Source organism: Meriones unguiculatus, chromosome 20 (assembly GCF_030254825.1).
Source record: "Meriones unguiculatus strain TT.TT164.6M chromosome 20, Bangor_MerUng_6.1, whole genome shotgun sequence".
Lineage (NCBI taxonomy): Eukaryota > Metazoa > Chordata > Mammalia > Rodentia > Muridae > Meriones > Meriones unguiculatus.
The window spans coordinates 38,428,266-38,448,303 of record NC_083367.1 but is presented as its reverse complement, the minus strand read 5'-3'; the positions used below and the strand labels follow the sequence as shown (position 1 = coordinate 38,448,303).

Genomic DNA, 20,038 nt, shown 5'->3' with positions numbered 1-20,038 from the left:
CGCCTACACCAAGTTAGTAGAGTGTTCGTCTAACATGCACAGAATCCTGGGTTCTGTCCGGCACTATATAAACCGGCTGTAGAGCTATAGTACCGCGTGCCTGTAATCACAACACTGGGGAGCTCAAGGCAGGAGGATGGGAAATTCAAGGTCACACTTGGCCGAATACTCAGTTTGAGGCCAGTTTCAGCTTCAAGAGACTAAAAAAAAAAAAAAAAAAAAAATTTAAATTATGTTTATGGGCTGGAGAAATGTCTCAGTGGTTAAGAGCGACTTGTGCTCCAGCAGAGGACCAGGGTTCAGTTCCCAGCATGCACATTGTACATAGCCTCCAACCCTTTGTAACTCTAGTTCCAGCGGAGATGAGATATCTTTTTTGGCCTCCCCAGGCTCCTACATGCATGTGATACACATAAACTCATACAAGCACACACACATACACACATACACACATACACATAGAAAAAAAAGTAACTTCCTTACATTTGTTTATGTGTGCATGCACATGAATGTGGTCACATACCTTGCCTTTGCCATAAAGCTCATATGGAAGGCAAATGAAAGCTTTCAGAAGTCAGTTCTCTCATTCCATCCCGATAGCCTTAGCTTAGCAATAGTGCCTTTATACACCGAGACAGGTCACTGGCCCAAAATTCTTTAGTTGTTTGCTTTTTCTTTGTGGGAGGGAGAGGTTTCTCTGTAGTTCTCTGGCTGCCCTGGAACTCACTCTGTAGACCTACCTGGTCTCAAAGATTCACCTGTCTCTGCCTCCTGAGTGCTGCGATTAAAGGCATGCGCTATCACCACTCATTTGGACCAAAATCCTTAATCTGTGAAAAATATAATCTTAGAACAATCTTTCACTGAATGTTAAACCCCTTCTACAACATTTTTTTTTCTTTTAATTTATAGACAGGATCTTATTATGCAGCCCTGGCTAGCCTAAAACTAGGACCAGGATGACCTAGAATGCACAGAGATTCACCTTCTTCTGCCTCCTGAGTGTTGGATCAAAGGGCATGTACCACTATGACCAGCTCCCTTCTATAGCATTCTTAAGAGATATATACCCTCAGGGAAAAAAAGGGGGGTATACAAACAATTGATTTTGCACAGCTTTGTTAGCATAAATCCAGTGTCTGACAGATTGATAGATATATATATGATGTGTGTGTGTGTGTGTGTGTGTGTTTTCTCTCAAGAAAGTCTAGAAACAATGTAGTTTGTTTTTTGTTTTAGTTTTTGTTTTTTTCCCTGCCAACAGCTGGAGCTGGAATTTATTTTGTTTCTTGTTTGTTTGGTTTTAGGTTTGGTTTCTCTACATAGCCCTGACTGTTCTGAAACTCACTCTATATGCACCAGACTGCCCTCAGACTCACAGAGATCTGCCTGCCTCTGCCTCCCAAGTGCTGGGATTATAAACTTGTGGCACCTTACACAGCTTTAGAGTTTGAAGTTGGAAACTATTTCAGTTTGTCTATGTCACTAAGCAAGCGTTGTGAGGTAATCAGAAGTCTCTTTCCTGACTGAAGAGAGGAGTGAGACATTGGAGACGCCAGCACTCTGCTGTAGTTTCTGCACACAACATCAGTTCAGCCTCGCCTTCTGCACAGACCCAGTGTGAAGGAGCGAAGATGTGTGTTGTTTGCCTCTTCCATGTGGCTCACAATGGCTGTGGAACGGAAGTCACCTGGCCTCTGACTACTCCCAGTGCTGCCAAGTGTTTTCCTCACAGCCATCCTCTTGCTGTAGCCTCCAGAGTGCTGGGGTTACATGTGTGAGCCACCACACCAAACTTGTTTTTATATTCTAAACGTCCACTTCTTCAACTTCCCATGCTCCTGTATACATGGCATGAAGACCAAAGGGGACACTATAAGGGGAAAAAGGGGGAAAGAGAAAACAAAAACAGACAATGGGAATTAGAAAAAAATGTCATTTACACAATAGACTACTTGTCGGCTATTAAAAACAAGGAAATCATGAAATTCGCAGGCAAATGGATGGAACTAAAAAAGATCATCCTGAGTGAGGTAACCCAGAGCCAGAAAAACACACATGGTATATACTCACTTATAAGCGGATGTTAGCCATATAATACAGGATAAACATACTAAAATCTATAGACCTAAAGAAGCTAAACAACAAGGAGGACCCTAGGGAGGATGCTTAAATCACATTCAGAATGGCAAACAGGATAGACACCAGAAGCAGTGGAAGAGAGGAAACAGGATGGGAGTCTACCATAGGGGTCCTCTGAAAGGCTCCACCCAACAGGGGATTGAAGTAGATGCTGATACTAACAGCCAAACTTTGGCCAGAGTGCAGGGAGTCTTATGGAAAGGGGAATGGGAAGTAGAAGAACCCAGAGGGGACAGGAGCTCCACAAGGTGACCAATAAAGCTAAAATTTCTGAGCCTAGGGAGTCCTGCAGAGATTGATGTACCAACCAAGGACCATGCATGAAGAGGACCTAGACCCCTTGCTCAGATGTAGCCAAATAGGCAACTAAGTCTCTATGTGGGTTCTTGAGTAAGGGGAACAGGGGCTGCCTCTGTCATGAACTCTGTTGTCTGCTCTTTGATCATTTCCCCCTGCAAAGTGGCCTTACCAGGCCACAGAAGAGGATCCAGGAAGAGGATCCAGGCAGTCCTGATGAGACTAGATAAACAAGGGGCAGATGGCAGAGGAGGAGAACTCCCCTTTTCAGTGGAATAGGGGAAGGAGGGGGGTCTGGGGGGAGATGAAAGAGGGGGCTACAATTGGGATATAAAATGAATAAATTGTAAAAAAAGGGAAAAAACAAAAAATGTATGTTTTATCTCTTTTCTGCTCTAGAGCTAAAGATAAAAGAATGTATATATACATATATACACATATCCATCATATACATACATGACATGAGAACAGTAGAAGGACTATTAATAAAAGGTACTAGGCAAAGCCAGGAAGGATGGGACAAGGCAATGGGTAAAGAAGAATGAGAAAAATGTAATGATGTATACACATTAAAATATCATAGATATGCTTCATACAAATTAGTTTTAAAATGACAAGCATTTCCCGACTTGTCAGAGAAAGGCTTTGCTTCCACCGCACCAGAGCTACTAGATGCCAATATAGGTTGATTTTTTTTTTCCCTGCGAAGACAAAATACAATAAAGTTACTTGACCTAGAACTGCTGAGCAATAATACAGTTAGTACAAAGAATGCTTTCACTAGGTAGATAAGAATTTTTGGAAAGATGAACCGTGCCAGGAATGCTGTGCAAACCAAGAAAAACTGGCCCAACCAGCTTTCCTTCTGCAAAGGAATGGAATCAAGGAATCTATTCATAATTCCTCAAAGTCCACACTCATCACACATTTGAAACCAACTTGTAGCTGTATTTAAATATTTATTTGTATGATGGTCACCACACTCCTGATATAATAATTACACTTAAGTGGCAATGTTCGTAAGCAAAACACAAAGGTATGTTTTGGAATCACTGCAAGAACTCACTCCAAATGTAAGAGTGGTTTCCTGAGGGGAAGGAATCGGGAAGATTATGTCTGGATGTGGTGGGTCGCACCTGTAATTCCAGCTTGAGCAACCCAGTCTCAAAGCAGGGGAGGGGAATAGACAGAAGTCGAGGTCATTCTTTGTGTGAGTCATTTTGCGTCTGTGTACAGGTGGTTTTTGTTTTTTGTTTTTTTTTAAGATTTATTTTTATTATTTATATAGGTGTGTATATTTGTCTCGTGAATGTTTTGTGTGAATGTGTTTGTGTGTGTGTTTGTTTATGCATTTGTTTGTGTTTGTTTATGCATGTGTTTGTGTGTGTCTATTTGTCTTGTGAATATGTGTTTTGCATGTATGTGTGTGTGCCCACAGAGGCCAGAAAGGGCGTTGGATCCCTCAGAGCTGGAGGAAGCAGCCTGAAGTGGGTGCTAGGAGCTAAACTCAGGTCTCCTGCAAGTGAATAACCTGAGCCATCACTCCAGCCCCTGTGGTTTTGGTCTTCAATAATTACATTTACTGATTTGATGTGGGTTTGGTGAAGGACTTTGTACATGGAGGTCAGAGACAACTTGCAGGAACTGGTTCTATCCTTCTTCCATGTAGGTTCCCAGGATCAAACTCAGACCCTCAGGCCACAAACCCCAGTCAGCAGTCCTAATGAAAAGGCACCAGCAACTGCTCTCCTGCTTTTGGGGCAGTGAGGATACGGCCTTTACCACTCATCTGGTACCATGCTCACCGCCGAATCCAGGCTGTACCTTGGCCCAGACAGGTAAGACAGTGGGGAAACTGGCTGTCGGAAGCAACATAAACTTCAGTCAGGTTACTTCAGCCCCATGCATGCTAGTGAATGAATTTGATGTTCCCAATAAAGAGTTCTTATCTTTCTCACCCAGGGCTAAGCAATGTGAGTAATAAAATAATGGCCGCGAGTAATGGAGTGCACCTGTCATCGAAGCACTCAGGAAATATGAGGACCAGAAGTTCATTCTCTGCTATATCACAAGTCTGAGGCCTCCTTGGGGAGACAGGTGGAGAGAGAAGGAAACTACTCCTAGTGATGAAGTGGGAAAAGCAGAGAAGACCAATTACTAGATGTTGATTTATTTGAAGAAGTGCTTGCGCCGCCTATTTGCCAAGCATGATGTCACTTGCTACCTGGAACAGAATGACCTGGAGGAACAGCTGAAACAATGTGGTGTTACCCTTAACAACTTGCCGGCTGCCATGTATGCTCCTGTAAAAGCTTGCTTGCTTATCCACCCACTTTGCAGTTTTTTAATATAAAGCGAGAATATAAAACTGGACCCAGAATTGGAGCCTTTCAGGAGCTTGCCTGGCTTGGGGCCTTCTTCCACTCTCGTTGCTCTCAGAAAGTGTCTGGCAGCAGTGGCTCTCTGCCTGAAACATGGGACCTCGTAGGATTACTTGCTAAAGTACAGAGGATGATTCTAGATGCTCTGAGTGGAAGCAGACCTATATGCTGAGGGCATGTTTCCAAGAGCTGAAGGCCAGGTGCCTTTCTCATGTGACAGTGCTTCTCAGCTGTTGATGACACACTCTGCCCAGCTTTCACTTTCCAATGGCCAGCCTTCACTTAATTCTTCTCTTCCTCCTTTAATTACCTTCGGTGCCAAGGCTGAGTGGCCATCCTCATTCAATGGCATACCATCAGTATTCACATAAGGTACTCTCTGTGTCCTTTCTACCCTCTCCTACCCCTGTAGGCAGCAATAGCAATGTGATCAATATGTTTACTTGAATTTTTATATACCATTTTTTTGTGTGTTTTGTTATATGTGTGTGTGTATGTGTGTGTTTCGGTTTGTTTTTGTTGATGTTTTGTTTGTTTTTCAACATGGGGTTTCTCTGTGTATCCTTGCTGTTCTGTTCTACAGGCAATTCAATTGACCTGGCCTCAGGGGCCTTTTGTGGTCCTGATGGAGTCCTATATCACCACCCGTGTCCTATGTCATCACCTGGGCCAGGTGCTCCAGATATAAGTCATCTGCCCCTCCCACCTGCACTCTCAATCTCTTTGCCTTGGTTTCTCCCCCTTTTCTGGGTGTCCTTCCTTCATAACTTTCTCTCTCTTTCTTTCTCTCTGTGTATGTTTGTGTATCTCTGCCCTCATGTCTCACAAAGGTCCTAACTCCCTTCTCCTTTTCTTCCCCCAAATAAAACTCTTTTGCATCAGATCTGTTGTATGTGACATTTAAAAATATATCCTAAAAATTGGCCATCCTGTAAGCCAGGCTGGCCTCAAATTTACAGAGATCAGCCTGCCTCTGCCTCCAGAGTAATCCTTGTTTTTGGTTTTTGTTTTGTTTTGTTGTTTTTTCAAGACAAGGTTTCTCTGTGTATCTTTGGCTATCTTGAAACTTGCTCTGTAGACCAAGGCTGGCCTCAAACTCACAGACATCTGCCTTCCTCTGCCTCCCAAGGGGATTAAAAGCTCAAGCCACCACTGCCTGGTTTTATTTATTTGTTCATTTGTTTATTTTTGGCTTTTTGAGACAGGGTTTCTCTGTATAGCCTTGACTGTGCTAGACTCACTCTGTAGACCCAGCCGCCCTTGAACTCACAGTGGTCCACCTGCTTCTGTCTCCCTGAGTGCTGGGATTATAGGCGTGAGCCACCATGCCCGGCTCACCTCCCGGTTTTAATATTTTTTAAAACAGGTCTCATTCAACACAGGCTGGCTCACACTTGATATACAGCCAGAGATGACTTTGAACTCGATAGTCAAGCCCAAAAGAAACTGGGGACAAATGGCTGGTGTGCTTATTAGCATACCAAAGCACACACTGGCCTCCAGACTCACTAAATACTTATGGCTTCTCTCGGTTCTTCTTACCTACCCACTACCCTAAACTTCTCTAGGCTTTCCCTCCCCCAACTTCTTATTCTTAAATAACTATCATTTTGGCCATGTGCCCTCTTGGTCCGAGTGCCCCCTCTCTCTTGGCCCCATTTGGTGGTTTGAATAAAAATGGGTTCCATACAGGAACTCCACAAGGAGAGCAACAGAAACAGAAAATTTGAACACAGGGGTCTTTCTAGAGACACATACTCCAACCAAGGACCATGCATGGAGATAACCTAGAACCCCTGTACAGATGTAGCCCAAGGCAGTTCAGTGTCCAAGTGGGTTACATAGTAATGGAAAGAGGGACTGCCTCTGACATGAACTGATTGGCCTGCTCTTTGATCACCTCCCCCTGAGGGGTGAGCAGCCTTACCAGGCCACAGAAGAAGATAATGCAGCCACTCCTGATGTGATCTGATAGACTAAGATCAGAAGGAAAGAGAGGAGGACCTCACCTATCAGTGGACTTGGGGAGGGGCATGCATGAAGAAGGGGGAGGGAAGGTGGGATTAGGAGGGGAGGAGGGGTTTATGGGGGGATACAAACTGAATAAAGTGTAACTAATAAAAGTTAAAAAAAAATGGGTTCCATAGACTCATAGGCAGTGTCACTATTAGAAGGTTTGACTTGCTGGAGTGGGTGTGGCCTTGTTGGAGGAAGTGTGTCACTGAGGTGGACTTTGAGACTTCAGATGCTCAAGCCAGGCCCAGTGGCTTATTCTCTCTTCCTGCTGCCTGCAGATACAGATGTAGAACTCTTGACCCCTCCCGCACTCTCGAATTCTGCCTGCATGCCTCCATGTTTCCTGCCGTGATGACAATGGACTAAACCTCTATAAGCCAGCCCCAGTTATATCTTTTTCCTTATAAGAGTTGCTGTGATAATGATGTCTCTTCACAGCAGTAGAAACCCTAACTACTATAGCCTCCTCTTGTGATTCTCTCTCTCGGTCTCCATTGCTCTCCCTTTTCTTCCTCTCTTGCTCTTTCCCTCTCTCTCTTCTTATGGCCAGGTCCAGTCTGCTGGCCATGTTTAGTCCACTACTTTTACTTTCAGCTCTAGACTTTTCCAGATGCCCCTGGCTGTACTCTCCCTCATACGTACAATAAAATCCTTCTCTTCAACCACAACTTGGAATGGTGATGTCCTCACTGTATACACTGATCTCCCGACCTCTACCACTTAACTGCTGAAATTGTAGGTAGGCAGCACACCCCCAAACCTGCAAAATATAAATCTTTAGGGCCACCTTGATGCCCCTTGCAGACGACAACCTGAGTTTGATCCCTAGAATGAACAATATGGAAGGATAGAACCAACTCCCAAAAGTTGTCCTAAAACCACACGTGCACCGTAGCACACCCCCCCACTTCCCCACATACAATCATCACCATCTACAAATAAAAATTTTTAAAGTTATTTTTTTCCCTCTGGTTGGCACTTGCTCTCTCTGACACACCTATCTGTGTTTCTTAGGGTGGTTCACCTTGCTTCTTTCTTTTCTTTTCACAATCAAGTTGTACAATGAATTTTTCAACAAAGATAACAAGTTCACATGACCCATAACATTTACCTGAAAATAATACCCTCTTGCTTGCGTAAGAGAAGTTTTTATCTTGGTTTTATCTTGCTTTGGAGGTGATAGAGGTTAATACAGGACATAATGGGACCTTGAACAAGAAATGTCCATTTGCCTCTTTCAGTGAATATGAACCGCTTTATTTTAGACAGTAGGTTTTAAAAACTGACAAGAGAGAGAGTATATCTCCAGATTTATCAGTAAACTCACAAATGGAGCCAAAACCAAATATCAAAGGTAGACATCAACATTAATTCAGCTTCCACAGACCAACATGGACATTATAGGATCTTTATTTTTGTTGTAGACTTTCAGGTATAATGTACAAAGTCAACAGCTTTTTCCTTTTAGTGTTTTAATTTAATGCAATAGTACAGTTCTCACACAGTGAACTAATTGAACAATACAGGAACAGTCAAGACACTGACATTGAAGCACTCAAGACTGAACATCTCAATACAAAGTTTCTTTAGGCATCTGAAGCCCAGTCTGGCCGGGGGAAGTCTGAACTCCCAGTAGGAGAGCTAGAGTTATGTTTTAAGTTTACATTACTGTGTATAGGAGATCTACAAAACAAAATGCCTCTAACCTGTATGTCCCACTTGTCCAAGATGATTTCCTGGAATGCTGGGGGCTCTTGTTCATGTAGGACAGTAAGCCACATGTTTTCACTTCTGTAAACAAGGTTTTTTTGCTCCAACTGCACAGTGATCATATCACATAGGCAGGAGGTACATAGGCACAAAGTATGTCTACATGTATGCTTGCCCAGGACTGGACAAAGGCAGGAAGTATATAGCATTATGGGTTTTGACTAATGTAATTCTCAGTCATTCTCTGGGAATCCTAGGTATGGACCTGGTCACTGTCCATAGTTCTCACCAGTTTTTAATAAAACTTGTTTCAAATTTGGCATATGGATGGATGCCTGGATGGATAGATGAAAGGGCTGATGAGCGGAGAACAGAGAATCATCTGGAAGCTGGCCTGGAGTAGAAAGAACAACTGAAGAACCAAAATTCAATTGTTTTGGCTGAGAAAGAACAAAACAAGGGGGTAGTATTTTCCCACCATAAACTATAGTATTCTGTTTGAGAATTCTTTCCAGACCTACAAGACATGGCTTCCCAATGGCTATCAGCAACAAGTTGTTTTGTTCTTTGTTCTGTTTTGTTTTTACAATCAACAGAGAAGCTGAGTGTGGTAATGTACACCTATAAGTCCAGTACACAGAAAGATCAAGAGTTCAAAGCCATCCTTGGATACATAGCAAGCTAATGTTTAAGGCCAGTACAAACTCTAGAGGATCCTATCTCAAAATCAAAACAGTAGGACCCTATTTTTGTCCATGCTTGCTAGCAAGAGCTAGATGCCCATAATGTTTCAATTTTATACCTCAGATCTTATCTTCATGGCCATCAAGTCATACTCAGGGTCACTCTACACTAAGGATAAAATCGATTAGGCCATCAGATTGAACCAAAATCCATCTTGAAGTTTTTTAATTTCTTTAGAAACATACTAGGTTTTCAATTCTATTTAATTTCTCTTATTTAAGCAAACATACATACTATATACACAAATAAGGTAGGCCCTTACCTACAGCTGCCTATTGTAATAAAAGGGCTAAGGAAAATAAGCATAAATTGCAATAAGATATGCAAGATAAACAGTGCATGGTAAATAGAGGGACTGGCATGTCAACAGCTGGTAAGAGATTCCACCCTAGGACCCCTTCACACTTTACTGTGGGGCAAGTCCAAAATGAGTGCTGTTTTCCTTGGAGAAACTTGGGAATGCTATAATATATTAGCTTTTAAAAAAAAGTCATAATGAAGCAGGGTATAGTAGCCCATGCCTTTAGTTCTGGCACTTGGGAGGCAGAGGCAGATGGATCTCTGATTTGGAGGCCAATCTGGTCTACAGAGTGAATTCCAAGAAAGCCAGAGCTACACAGAGAACCCCGCCTTGGAAATAATAATAATTAAGATAATAATGTCCAAATGAAGGGGTTGGAGAGAGGGCCCGGTGGTTAAGAGCACATGTTGCTCTTATAGAGGGCACTGGTTTGTTTCTCAGTATCCACATGGAAGCTCACAACTATTGTAACTCATTTCAGAATGTCTGACCCCTCTTCTGACCTCTTTAGTCAGCCGGCATGCACAATGTACATACATATATACATGCACCCAAAAAACTCATGGGCAGAGAATAGAAAATAGATAAATCTAAACTCTTTTTGAAAAATCTAAGTGAACTCCTAAGATTAAAACAGATACATATAGCCAGGTGTGATGACAAATGCCTGTCATCCCAGCACTTGGGAGGCAGAGGCAGACGCAGACATCTCTGTGAGTGTGAGACCAGCCTGGTCTACAAAGCCAGTCCAGGACAACCAAAGCTACACAGAGAAACCCTGTCTTAAAAAACAAAAACCAAAACCAAAAATAAAAACAACAACCCCCCCCCCACAAAACCCCCAAACCAGGTGCATACACTTGCTGTAAGAATTTGTGTTTTGATATATGTTAGTTCAGTGAGGCTTGTTTATCTCATTATATAGAAAAGTATAATATTGGTTATACGTTCACTTTTGTCAGCCTTTCCTACTGAGACACATCCTGGTCATTCCTCTCTCTTACTCTTGGACTTATTTTTCTTTTAAGACAATGTCAAAGTTGAGATCACACTATGCACTACCCTAAGTTATTACTGTGGTATAAAACAGTGTTTTTTGTTTGTTTGTTTTTAAGGCTCTGTACTCTCTTATAAGGCCCCATTAAAAAATAAAAAAATAATTTTAAAAAGCTCCCAAAAACGGATTCATTTTCATTTTATGGTACTACTTTGCTTTCATGTATCCCAAGTGCTTGGGTCTGCAGAAGCCTGTGTCACCTCAGCTAGCTTTGTCTGCTTTTCTTTGAGACAGGGCCTCACTCTATAACCCAGGCTGTCAGTGATGTCCTGCCTCTGCCTCTAGAATGCTGGAGTCACACACCTGTGTCCCAGGCTTGGCTAAAGTGTTTTTACTTAGCTTGTGAGAGTCAGCATTCTCTTTCCAACACGTGGGTTCCAGGAATTGAGCTTTGGTCCTAAAGCTGGCTGGAAGCACCTTTACCTAACTCTCACTAGACCCTGTATGTTTTCTTTAGGAGAGATTGCCTTTCATCTTCAAGAAAAGGATGATATAATGGAAGTCAATGGGTCCACTTGGTCTTTCTGAATCCTCCTTGCTCCCAGTTCCTAAATCTTTCCCTTTATCTGGCTGAGGTCTTCAGCGTAGAAAGATAAAACTTTTCATATCAAAGGTACTGACTGAGATGGAAAAGGTCACCAGCGCCAGCCGGACTGAATGGATTCCTCACTGACCAACAAAGCTCCTCATTGTCCGGGCTTCATTCACTGTTCACAGAGCCAAACTTGTTCCTGCCAGCCAGCAGCGGTCCAGATTCACTCTCTTAGAAATAAGCTCGAGAGGAAAGATGCAGCCAGTGAGATGGCTCAGCAGACAAAGGGTCTGCTGTCAAGCTTCACTGCCCCAAGTTCGATCCTGGGGTCCTGTAGAGTGGAAAACCAGGCGGACCTCACACAAACTTCCCTCTCCTCCCGATGTGTGGACCCACACAGACTCACAAAACAAAGAAAAACGTAACTTAAAAATTGTAATTAAAGGTGTGTTGTGGTTGGTGGCCAGACTTAAATTAACCTCAGCACCTGGGAGACAGAGGCAGGAGGATATCTGTGAGTTCCAGGGCAGCCAGGCCTTCATAATTAGAGGCTGTAACAAACAAAACTAACCAAAAATTTATTTATTTTTTTAATGGAAAGGAAACAAAATAAGAAGTGAAGTTAGCAAGTGGTTCCTTATGGAGGTAACTCTTTATGGTGTCTGTGAAAAGACACCTCATTCAATATTTACATGAAAGTAAATTTACTTTTGCTTTGAACATAAGCCTACTATTTAAGTACTTCCTTTACACTCTCTATCCTTATATACATATTTATTTCCTCTCTATGACAACAGGGAAAGCTAACCTGAAGGAAAGCAGATCTGTCCCAGTCAGAGGCTGGCTCTGGACTCAGATCTCCCTGAACCTCACTTGGAAAGCTGGAATTCTTTCCTCCGAGGTTGTTGCTGGGGAGAGGGCAAAGTCCACTGTCAAATCTCACTTTAAATCTCACAAGTTAAAGTGTAAGCCAGGCAGGAAGGTGCTGGCCGGTATTCCCCTAACTTCTAGAGGTGGAGGTAGAAGGGTCAGGAGTTCAAGGTCAGCGCCCTGCTACTCATCAAACTCAAGACCTTCCAGGAATACAAGAGAACCCCTCCCAACTCAAACCACAAACCTCCATCTCAAAACAAATGATTTAAGGAGAAACGTTATACACCTCTGCCAGAGTAGGGATGCAGTTGGGGAGTCCAGAAGAGTGCAAAGACCACTTGCTCTTGGAGTATCTGACCTTCCTCATCCCCCTTTCATCCCCCTATTGTCCCCCTCCCCCATTGCACCTCTAGGTATAATAATTCCAGAGGCCTCGAGGTGGTGCTAAGGTTGTGGCCTCGCAGAGGAAGGTCAGGGGGACCTACAGGGGACTGTCCTTGAGTATTAACTGTCCAGACGACTCGACCACTCAGCAGAAGCCTCCAAACTCCATTTTGCCTCTTTCTAGACTTTCCCATCACCTCAGAGAGGTGTATCAGACATTGGTCAGTCCGAAGTTGCGGGGACAGACTCCTCTGAGGACTCTGGAGCTTAAGTATCTCTTCCAGGCCCTACTCTGCACCTCTATGACCACTTCTGGCCAGGCACCCACCTGTTTAACAGCCACACTGGCCCCTTCCCGCCCTTTAATCCCCTGAACAACCTTGTCACCTCAGTTCAGCCTTTCACACTTGGAGGCAGCATTGCTTCCCGTCCATCCATTTAAGATCTGCTCAAAACGTGCTCCAAGTACCTTCTCCATGTCACGGGTTGCCATCTGTACTGAGCGATTATTTCTAAGCTCTGCAAATACCGGGTGGATTTAATCACCCAGCCATGTAGACACAGTAGAGCTAAACAACGGAATGAGTGTGAGAGAGAATACATGAATGAATGAATGAATGAATGAATGAATGAATGAATGAATGAATGAATGAGTGGACGAACGAGTGAATATGAGAATGAGAATGAATGGACTTAAACTGTTTTACAGGCCACCGCGGACCAGCTCTTGGGTGGAGCTGACAAAGTGCCCGAAGGGGCGGAGTCTACGTGAGCGGGTTTCGGGCGGGCCTGCGCGCCAGGTGAACTTTTGATTCCCACGTTCACGTGGGTCGGGGCAGGTGGCCAGTCGGGGAGGAGGGGGCCCCGAAGCTGGGCGCTCCCCTTGTGCGGAGGCGGGTGGCGCCTTGGGTCACCGCGGGGCGGGGACGACACGCCCTCTCGCGGGCGCGGGCTGTGCGGAGGGATCGGTGCCGGGTGGCCGCGCCGCGCGGGGCCGCGGACGAGGCTGCCCCAAGCGGGCAGCGGCGGCGCGGGGACGGGCCGGGAGGCCGATCGTGCGGATCTGGAGGCCGGAGGGGCCATGGGGGCCGGGGCGGGTGGGCCGGCCGTCCTGGCGCTGCTGTTCGCCCTGTGCGCTCCGCTCCGGCTGCAGGCGGGGGAACTGGGTGAGTGACCGTGGGACCCGGGGCTCGGGGGCGGGGTGGGGGGTGCTGTGGGCCTCGGGGGAGCCCGCGGAGGGTCGGGCGCTCTACGCCAGGCCGGGGATGGGCTGAAGTCAGCGAGCGCATTCCGAATCGCGACTCAGAAACCCCTTCCTTCCCCCACAAACGAGCGCGGCAGCTTGGCGCCTGTTCCCCGGCTGCCTGCGCGCTGTCCCCGCCCGGCCACTTAGTTCGCAGACTTCCCGACCTTGGCGGCGGGGTCCGAGTGGCCTGGCCCGGGTCCGAGCCTCTGCCTAAAGTGGGGGTGCTTCTGCGACGCTGGCCGGGGAGCAGGCTGCACACGGGGACCTCCCCGCCGCCTCACGCGTCTCGGGCTGGCGACCCCAGTTGGAGCCTTGAGGCTCGGGTCCCACAAGGGTATAGGAGGGAGTCGACTGCGGCCCAGGCTGCTTTTCTTCGCTAGCTGATCTTTGGCTCCCATCACCGCCAGAGTAAAGCAGGAAACTAGTTTCCCAGCCAGCCCAACGTGGCTCTACTTCGTTAGTCTGCTTTAATTAGTTCTCCTTGGATAGGAAGGGCCAGCTTTCTGCCATTTTTCTCTTTCTTTCAGTTTTTGTTTCTCTCATCTGCCTTTGCTCCTCTTTAACTGGGGTTAATTAATGGCAGTGAGCTTATGCAGAATACTGGGATGCCGCCCCCGCCCCCGCCCCCGCCCCCGCCCCCGCTACGCTTTCTGGTGAAACCGATATGGAAGCTAAACCCATCGCTGGATTTTTTTTTTTCTTCATTGAACGGTGTATTCGTTCACCCAAGCATTCAGCATGTTTATAGTATTAAAAACACAAAACAAAGTGTAAAGTTATTTTGTTTAGAGTTGCTGTGTTAGATTTGCTATACGTAAGATCTTATGAATCTTTTATGAACGTGCTATTTTGGGCTTGTTTGTTTGTTTGTTTGTTTGGCGGTGCTGGGAATGCCTGTGCCAGACAAGCCTTCCACCAACCGAACTATATTCCAGAAGCCAAAAGTTTTAAATGTTGAAAACACTTACTCAAGTCGATGTTTGAAAAATAAAAACATTTTTTATTTATTTGGTGTGTGTTTTAAAAAAGCTTTCTTTTCAATTATGTATGCTTGTGTCTGGGGTTGAGATAAAAGTGTGCGAGTGCAGATGTCCAGTGTCTGATCTGTGTCTGGGTCCTGAAGTTACAGGCAGATGTGTGTCCCTGGGTGTGGGCGCTGGGAACCAAGCTTCCGGTCTGATGAAAGAGCAGTATGTGCTCTTAACCGCTGAGACATCGCTGCAGCCCCATTGTGAAAATTTTTAGTTGACTTACTGTTATTACTATCATTTGCTGTTTGAGATAAGGCTTTATTTTGTACCTCAGGCTAGCCTGAAACCCATATGGAGCACAGACTACCCTTGAATTCATGGTGATACTCTTTAGGCCTTCCAAGTGCTGGTATTACCGGCATGAGACACCATATCCAACTCAATTGGTAGTTTTATTTTTTTTTTCCAGCTTTTGCTTATTTCTTTTTTTAAAATTTTACTTCGTTTAATTATATCTACGAGTGTGGGTTTGTGCTTGTGAGTGTAGGGAGCGTCTGAGGTCAGAAGCCACAGAGCTGCCCGTGGCTGGTGTTACAGGCGGGTGTGATCACCTGACCTGGGTCCTGGGAACTGAACTTGGCTCCTTTGCGAGAACTAGAGGGTCTCTTAATTGCCGCAGTCCATTAATTTCTTTCTTGCTTTTTGTTGGTTTGAGGCACACTGGTTAGCCTGAACTTCGGATCCTCTTTCCTCAGCCTCTGAAGGTGGGATCACAGTGGAAAGGCACTTTTCTCGTTGTACATCCCTAAGTCTGCCTCACGGCAGGTCCTCCACATGAAAATGCTTTTCTGGGCTATGTGAGCGGTTTAGAAGTATGTTTGTTTAGATTCTTACGCGGCTTTACGTTTTAGTCTTTGTTGCCATTGACTGATGAAAGTTCCCTACCTAAGTATTTAGGATTTTAAAATAAATGAGCACCATCAATGTGTGCAGCTGTGCACCTTTAGCTGAGGCACTTTGGAGACAGAGGCAGGAGGATTACCTCCGATTCCAGGCTAGTCTGGATTGCATACCAACTATGCAACCAAACAAACAAACAAATAAATGTGCGTATTCACACACATAAGTTAAAGCAGGTTTGGGATTGTTATTGAAAGAGATTTAGGAACTACATTGTTGAGTATTGTTTTAAAAAAAAAACATTTATTTTTTTATTGTCTGTGTCCTTTGTGTACATGTGTGTGCAGATAAGAGGACCGTTTGCAGGAGTTTCTACCACGTCGATTCCAGGGATGAAATTCAGCGCCTTAGGCTTGGTAGCAAGCACCTTTACCTCTCATCAGCCCTCAGTTTTGTTTTTGTTTTTGAGGCAAGGTCTCACTCTGCATCCCAGAATGGCCCGGAGTTAGTATGTAGCCAGTCTGGCCTCACACTTGCTATGTAACCAAGAGTGATCTGGATTCCTGATTCTCCTACCCCCATCTCTTAAGTGCTAGGATTACAGCCTTCCTCATCTCATATGGCTTCTGTGAGTGTTAAAGCCGTCCTCACATCTGTGATCTTCCAGAGTCTGTGGTAGGACAGTTTTCAAGCGTTATAAACATAAACAAACATAGTGACTTCAGTTCTAGCAGACTTGCTACAGACTCGAAGTTATGGGGCTGCTGTCCTAGGGTTTCTCTTGCTGTGAAGAGACACTGTGACCATAGCAGCTCTTATGAAGGAAAACATTTAATGCCCTGGCTTACAGTTTCAGAGGTTTAGTCCATTATCATCATGGCGGTGTGCAAACAAGACTTAGTGTTGAAGAAGGAACTGCAAGTTCTACATCTTGATCCACTGGCAGCAGAAGGAGACTGGCTTGAGCTTCTGAGAACTCAAAGCCCACTCCACTGTGATGCCATCTCCTCCAAGGCCACACGCCCTATGAACCTGTGGGGCCATTTTAATTCAAACCACCAGAGTTGGGTAGTGTTGAATGACAGTGCTCTCAATACTTAAGCTAGTTTACTAGCTTATTTTGGTTAAATTAAAAACATACCACATTGACTTGAATCTTTGTTGTTCCTAGAGTATGGGGCTTCCTGGTCCAGTTTCCTGGAACTGCCTAGCTACCCGTGTCCATGGAAGCTTTGCAGCTACAACCCCAGTAATCTTATTTATTTTGCTTTTTTTTTTTTTTTAACACAGGGTCTGGCTGTGTGGCCCAGGCTTGGCTTTATGGCTCAGGCTGTCCTTACCCTTGTGATCCTACTACCTGAGACTCCCATGTGATAGCATTACAGGCATGGGCCATCATACCATGTGATTTTTTTGTGTTAGGCCCTGGTGGCCTCTTGAGGCTGCAGTGATTCTTCTGTATGGCTGCTGCTTGCCTTTACAATGCATATATTCAGTTTCTTAAAATCTGACCTTCCCCAGGGTACTCACCCAGCACTGTTCTCTTTCCTTTGCCGGTTCACTGGGACTCACTCTCCTCAGGTTCTGTCTTTCCACAAACTATTTCACGTGATTTTTTACTTTTGAATAATATGATACATAAATTGCCTATTTGTGTTGATTCTGTTTGTGTCAGTCTATGTAGGTGGATTTAGTTCAGCCTTATTACTTGATAAAGTTCTATAGAATAAAATAAACTTAATTCTTTTTAAAATATTCTTATTCCTTGACAATTTTATGTCAGTTACATGTATGTTATGTATTTTGATCATTATTATCCCCATTGCCCTTTCTTATTATCTCCTACCCCTTCTTTCCCCAACAAGTCTGCCCTCTTACTATCGTGTTTGTTTGTTTTAATCCACTGAGTTAATTAAGAGTTGCCTTCTTGAGGGCAAGTATGGGGTTTCCTGGAACATGGGTAATTTACCACCACCTACAGCACTGAAGAAAAATGACTTCTTTTTTTAAATTTTTTTATTTATTATAATTTATTTATTAGTATCCTAGCTGTAACCTCTTCCCTTGTCCCTTCCCAATCCTGCCCTCCCTCCCTCTTCTTCCATGCCCCTTCCCCCATCCACTGATAGGGGAGGTTCTCCTCCTCTTCCATCTGACCCTAGCCTATCAAGTCTCATCAGGAGTGGTTGCATTGTCTTCCTCTGTGGCCTGGTAAGGCTGCTCTCTCCACCCTCTCAGGGGGAGGTAATCAAAGAGCCACTGAGTTCATATCAGAGACAGTCCCTGTTCTCCTTACTAGGGAACCCATTTGGAGACTCAGCTGCTATGGGATACATCTGTGCAGGGGTTCTAGGTTATCTTGGTGGTTGGAGTATCAGTCTCAGAAAAGACCCCTGTGCCCAGATTTCTTGGTTCTGTTGCTCTCCTTGTGGAGCTCCTGTCCCCTCCAATTCTTTCTATCTCCCCTTTCATAAGATTCCCTGCATTATGCCCAAAGTTTGTCTATGAGTCTCAGCATCTGCTTTAATACCCTGCTGGGTAGAATCTTTCTCTGTGGTAGGCTCCTGTCCTCTTCCTTATTTTCTTCCTCTTCCGGTGTCCATCCCATTTGCCTTTCTGAATGAAGATTGATCATCTTACCCAAGGTCCTCCTTCTTGCTTAACTTCTTTAGATGTACAGATTTTAGTATGTTTATCCTATATTATATGTCTAATATACACTTATAAGTGAGTATATACCATGTGTGTATTTCTGTTTCTGGGATTCCTTTTTCCCAGCAACCCACCTGCCTAGTGGAGACTCTCTGTTATCCATCACAAAATGACTACTGCCTCACTCTAGTTCGGGTCTCCAGCAGATTATGTCCAGAAGACAGTATTTCATAAAACTCTCTCCCATTCTTTGGCTCTTACATTCTCCCCAGAGGGCCCCTGAGTGTTGTAACAGAATCTAAAAATCCTGATTCTCCTTTCATCAAAACGTGTATATGCAGTTTCCTTCCTGGTGATTTAAATATAGGAGGAAATGAAAACAAACTGTTGATACTTTGAGCATCAACTCCTAGATGCTTACAAATAGCTTTAAAACCCACAACCAACTTCCTGGTTTATTGCTGTTTGAAAGTCTAACCTTCATTAGTAATTTGTATTTGGGTAGACATGTAACCTACTGGTATTTGATATTTTAGGTAAGTGGCTTTTTAAAAAAGTAAGTACAGGTTTATTCTGCACCACTGTACCCTCATGCACACCTTCCCGGATCTTATTTGTCCCGGGGAGAGGGAGAGGCTAAACCAGTCCTGCAGGCTAAGTTCCCACCCCTGCCATCCTTGCCTTAAGCATTTGACAGACACTCTGACTATTTCTGAGTTGAACTGAACAATCTCCAGGGTTTAGGAGATACTTTCAAACCATTTCGTAATTAGTGGAAAGAGTGCTAGAGAGCTTAATGAAGTTCTTTATGGAGGTGCATCTGCTGCTTCCACTCATTAATTGTGTTTACCAAGCCCCATTCCCTTGGCATGCTTACTTCTGTATGTAAGGATGCCTTTGACGTGCAAGCACAACAGTCCGCCCAGAGCGCTTGGCTCGGGCAGAGTGAATGGTTTGCCATAATCAGAAACGTTGTACCTCGTATCTGGCAACAAAAAGATGCCATGTCAAGAAGTCAGCCAGGAAATCAAAGGATGTCGTTAAGGCAGGGTTTGAACCCCGAATAATGTTTCACATGCTTTACTAACTTTTCATAATTTGAACCGTTTAACTTTGTGATATAAAACAGTTGAAGATCATGAAAAGCACACTCTTTGAAAGTTAGACCTCTATTATTTATGAGGAATTATGGGCTATTTCCTCTTTCTCTTTGTTGTTGCTGTTACTCTCTGTCTTGTAACCCAACTGGTCTTGAACTCTCTTGTTAGGTAATGATGACCTTAAACTCCTGATTGCCCTGTCTCTCTCTTGCAGTAGATGTTATTAGAGGGATGCACCATGATGGCCTGGTTTTGTTGCTGTTGCTATTTTTTCTTATATATTTTGTTTGTTTGCTTTTTATGTATTGTTTTCCTTCTGAGACAAGGGCTTACTTTGTAAGCCCTGGCTTGCCTGTAACTTCCTGTGCAGAGCAGGTGATTACATATTTTTAAGATGCATAGGGACATGAACCAATTGTCGCCGTTTTAGTCGTGTTAAGGTAGGAAGAACAGCGACAAAAACTTCCTTAGAGAAGCACAATGGATGTTTGGACTGCTCTTTGTCTGCATCCTAGAGCTTTAATTCAGAGAGTGTGAGCCCACTCTGTCCTTGTAGGAGGAATTGGCTGCTTTCTCTATCTCAGAGGTGGTGCTGCAGCCTGCTAGACATAGCTCTCAGGACAGTCAGGGCTCAGGACTCATTCAGCGTGTTGTTCTTGTTATTAACTTGACAGATTAATCAAGCTTTCTCATTCTTCCTGGCCTGCCAGCTCAAAACCATCCCCTGCTGTG

At 44.4% G+C, this 20,038-nt stretch overlaps 1 protein-coding gene across 1 annotated transcript in view; it reads left to right on the top strand.

The window, feature by feature from the left end:
• Positions 1-13,360: 13,360 nt before the first annotated feature.
• Positions 13,361-20,038, top strand: part of Dcbld1 (discoidin, CUB and LCCL domain containing 1) — a 72,619-nt gene continuing 65,941 nt past the window's right edge. Inside the window, exon 1 of the mRNA XM_021653059.2 lies at positions 13,361-13,603. Within this exon, the coding sequence (XP_021508734.1) occupies positions 13,519-13,603 (85 nt within the window). The 5' untranslated portion in view covers positions 13,361-13,518. The remainder of the gene's footprint in view (positions 13,604-20,038) is intronic.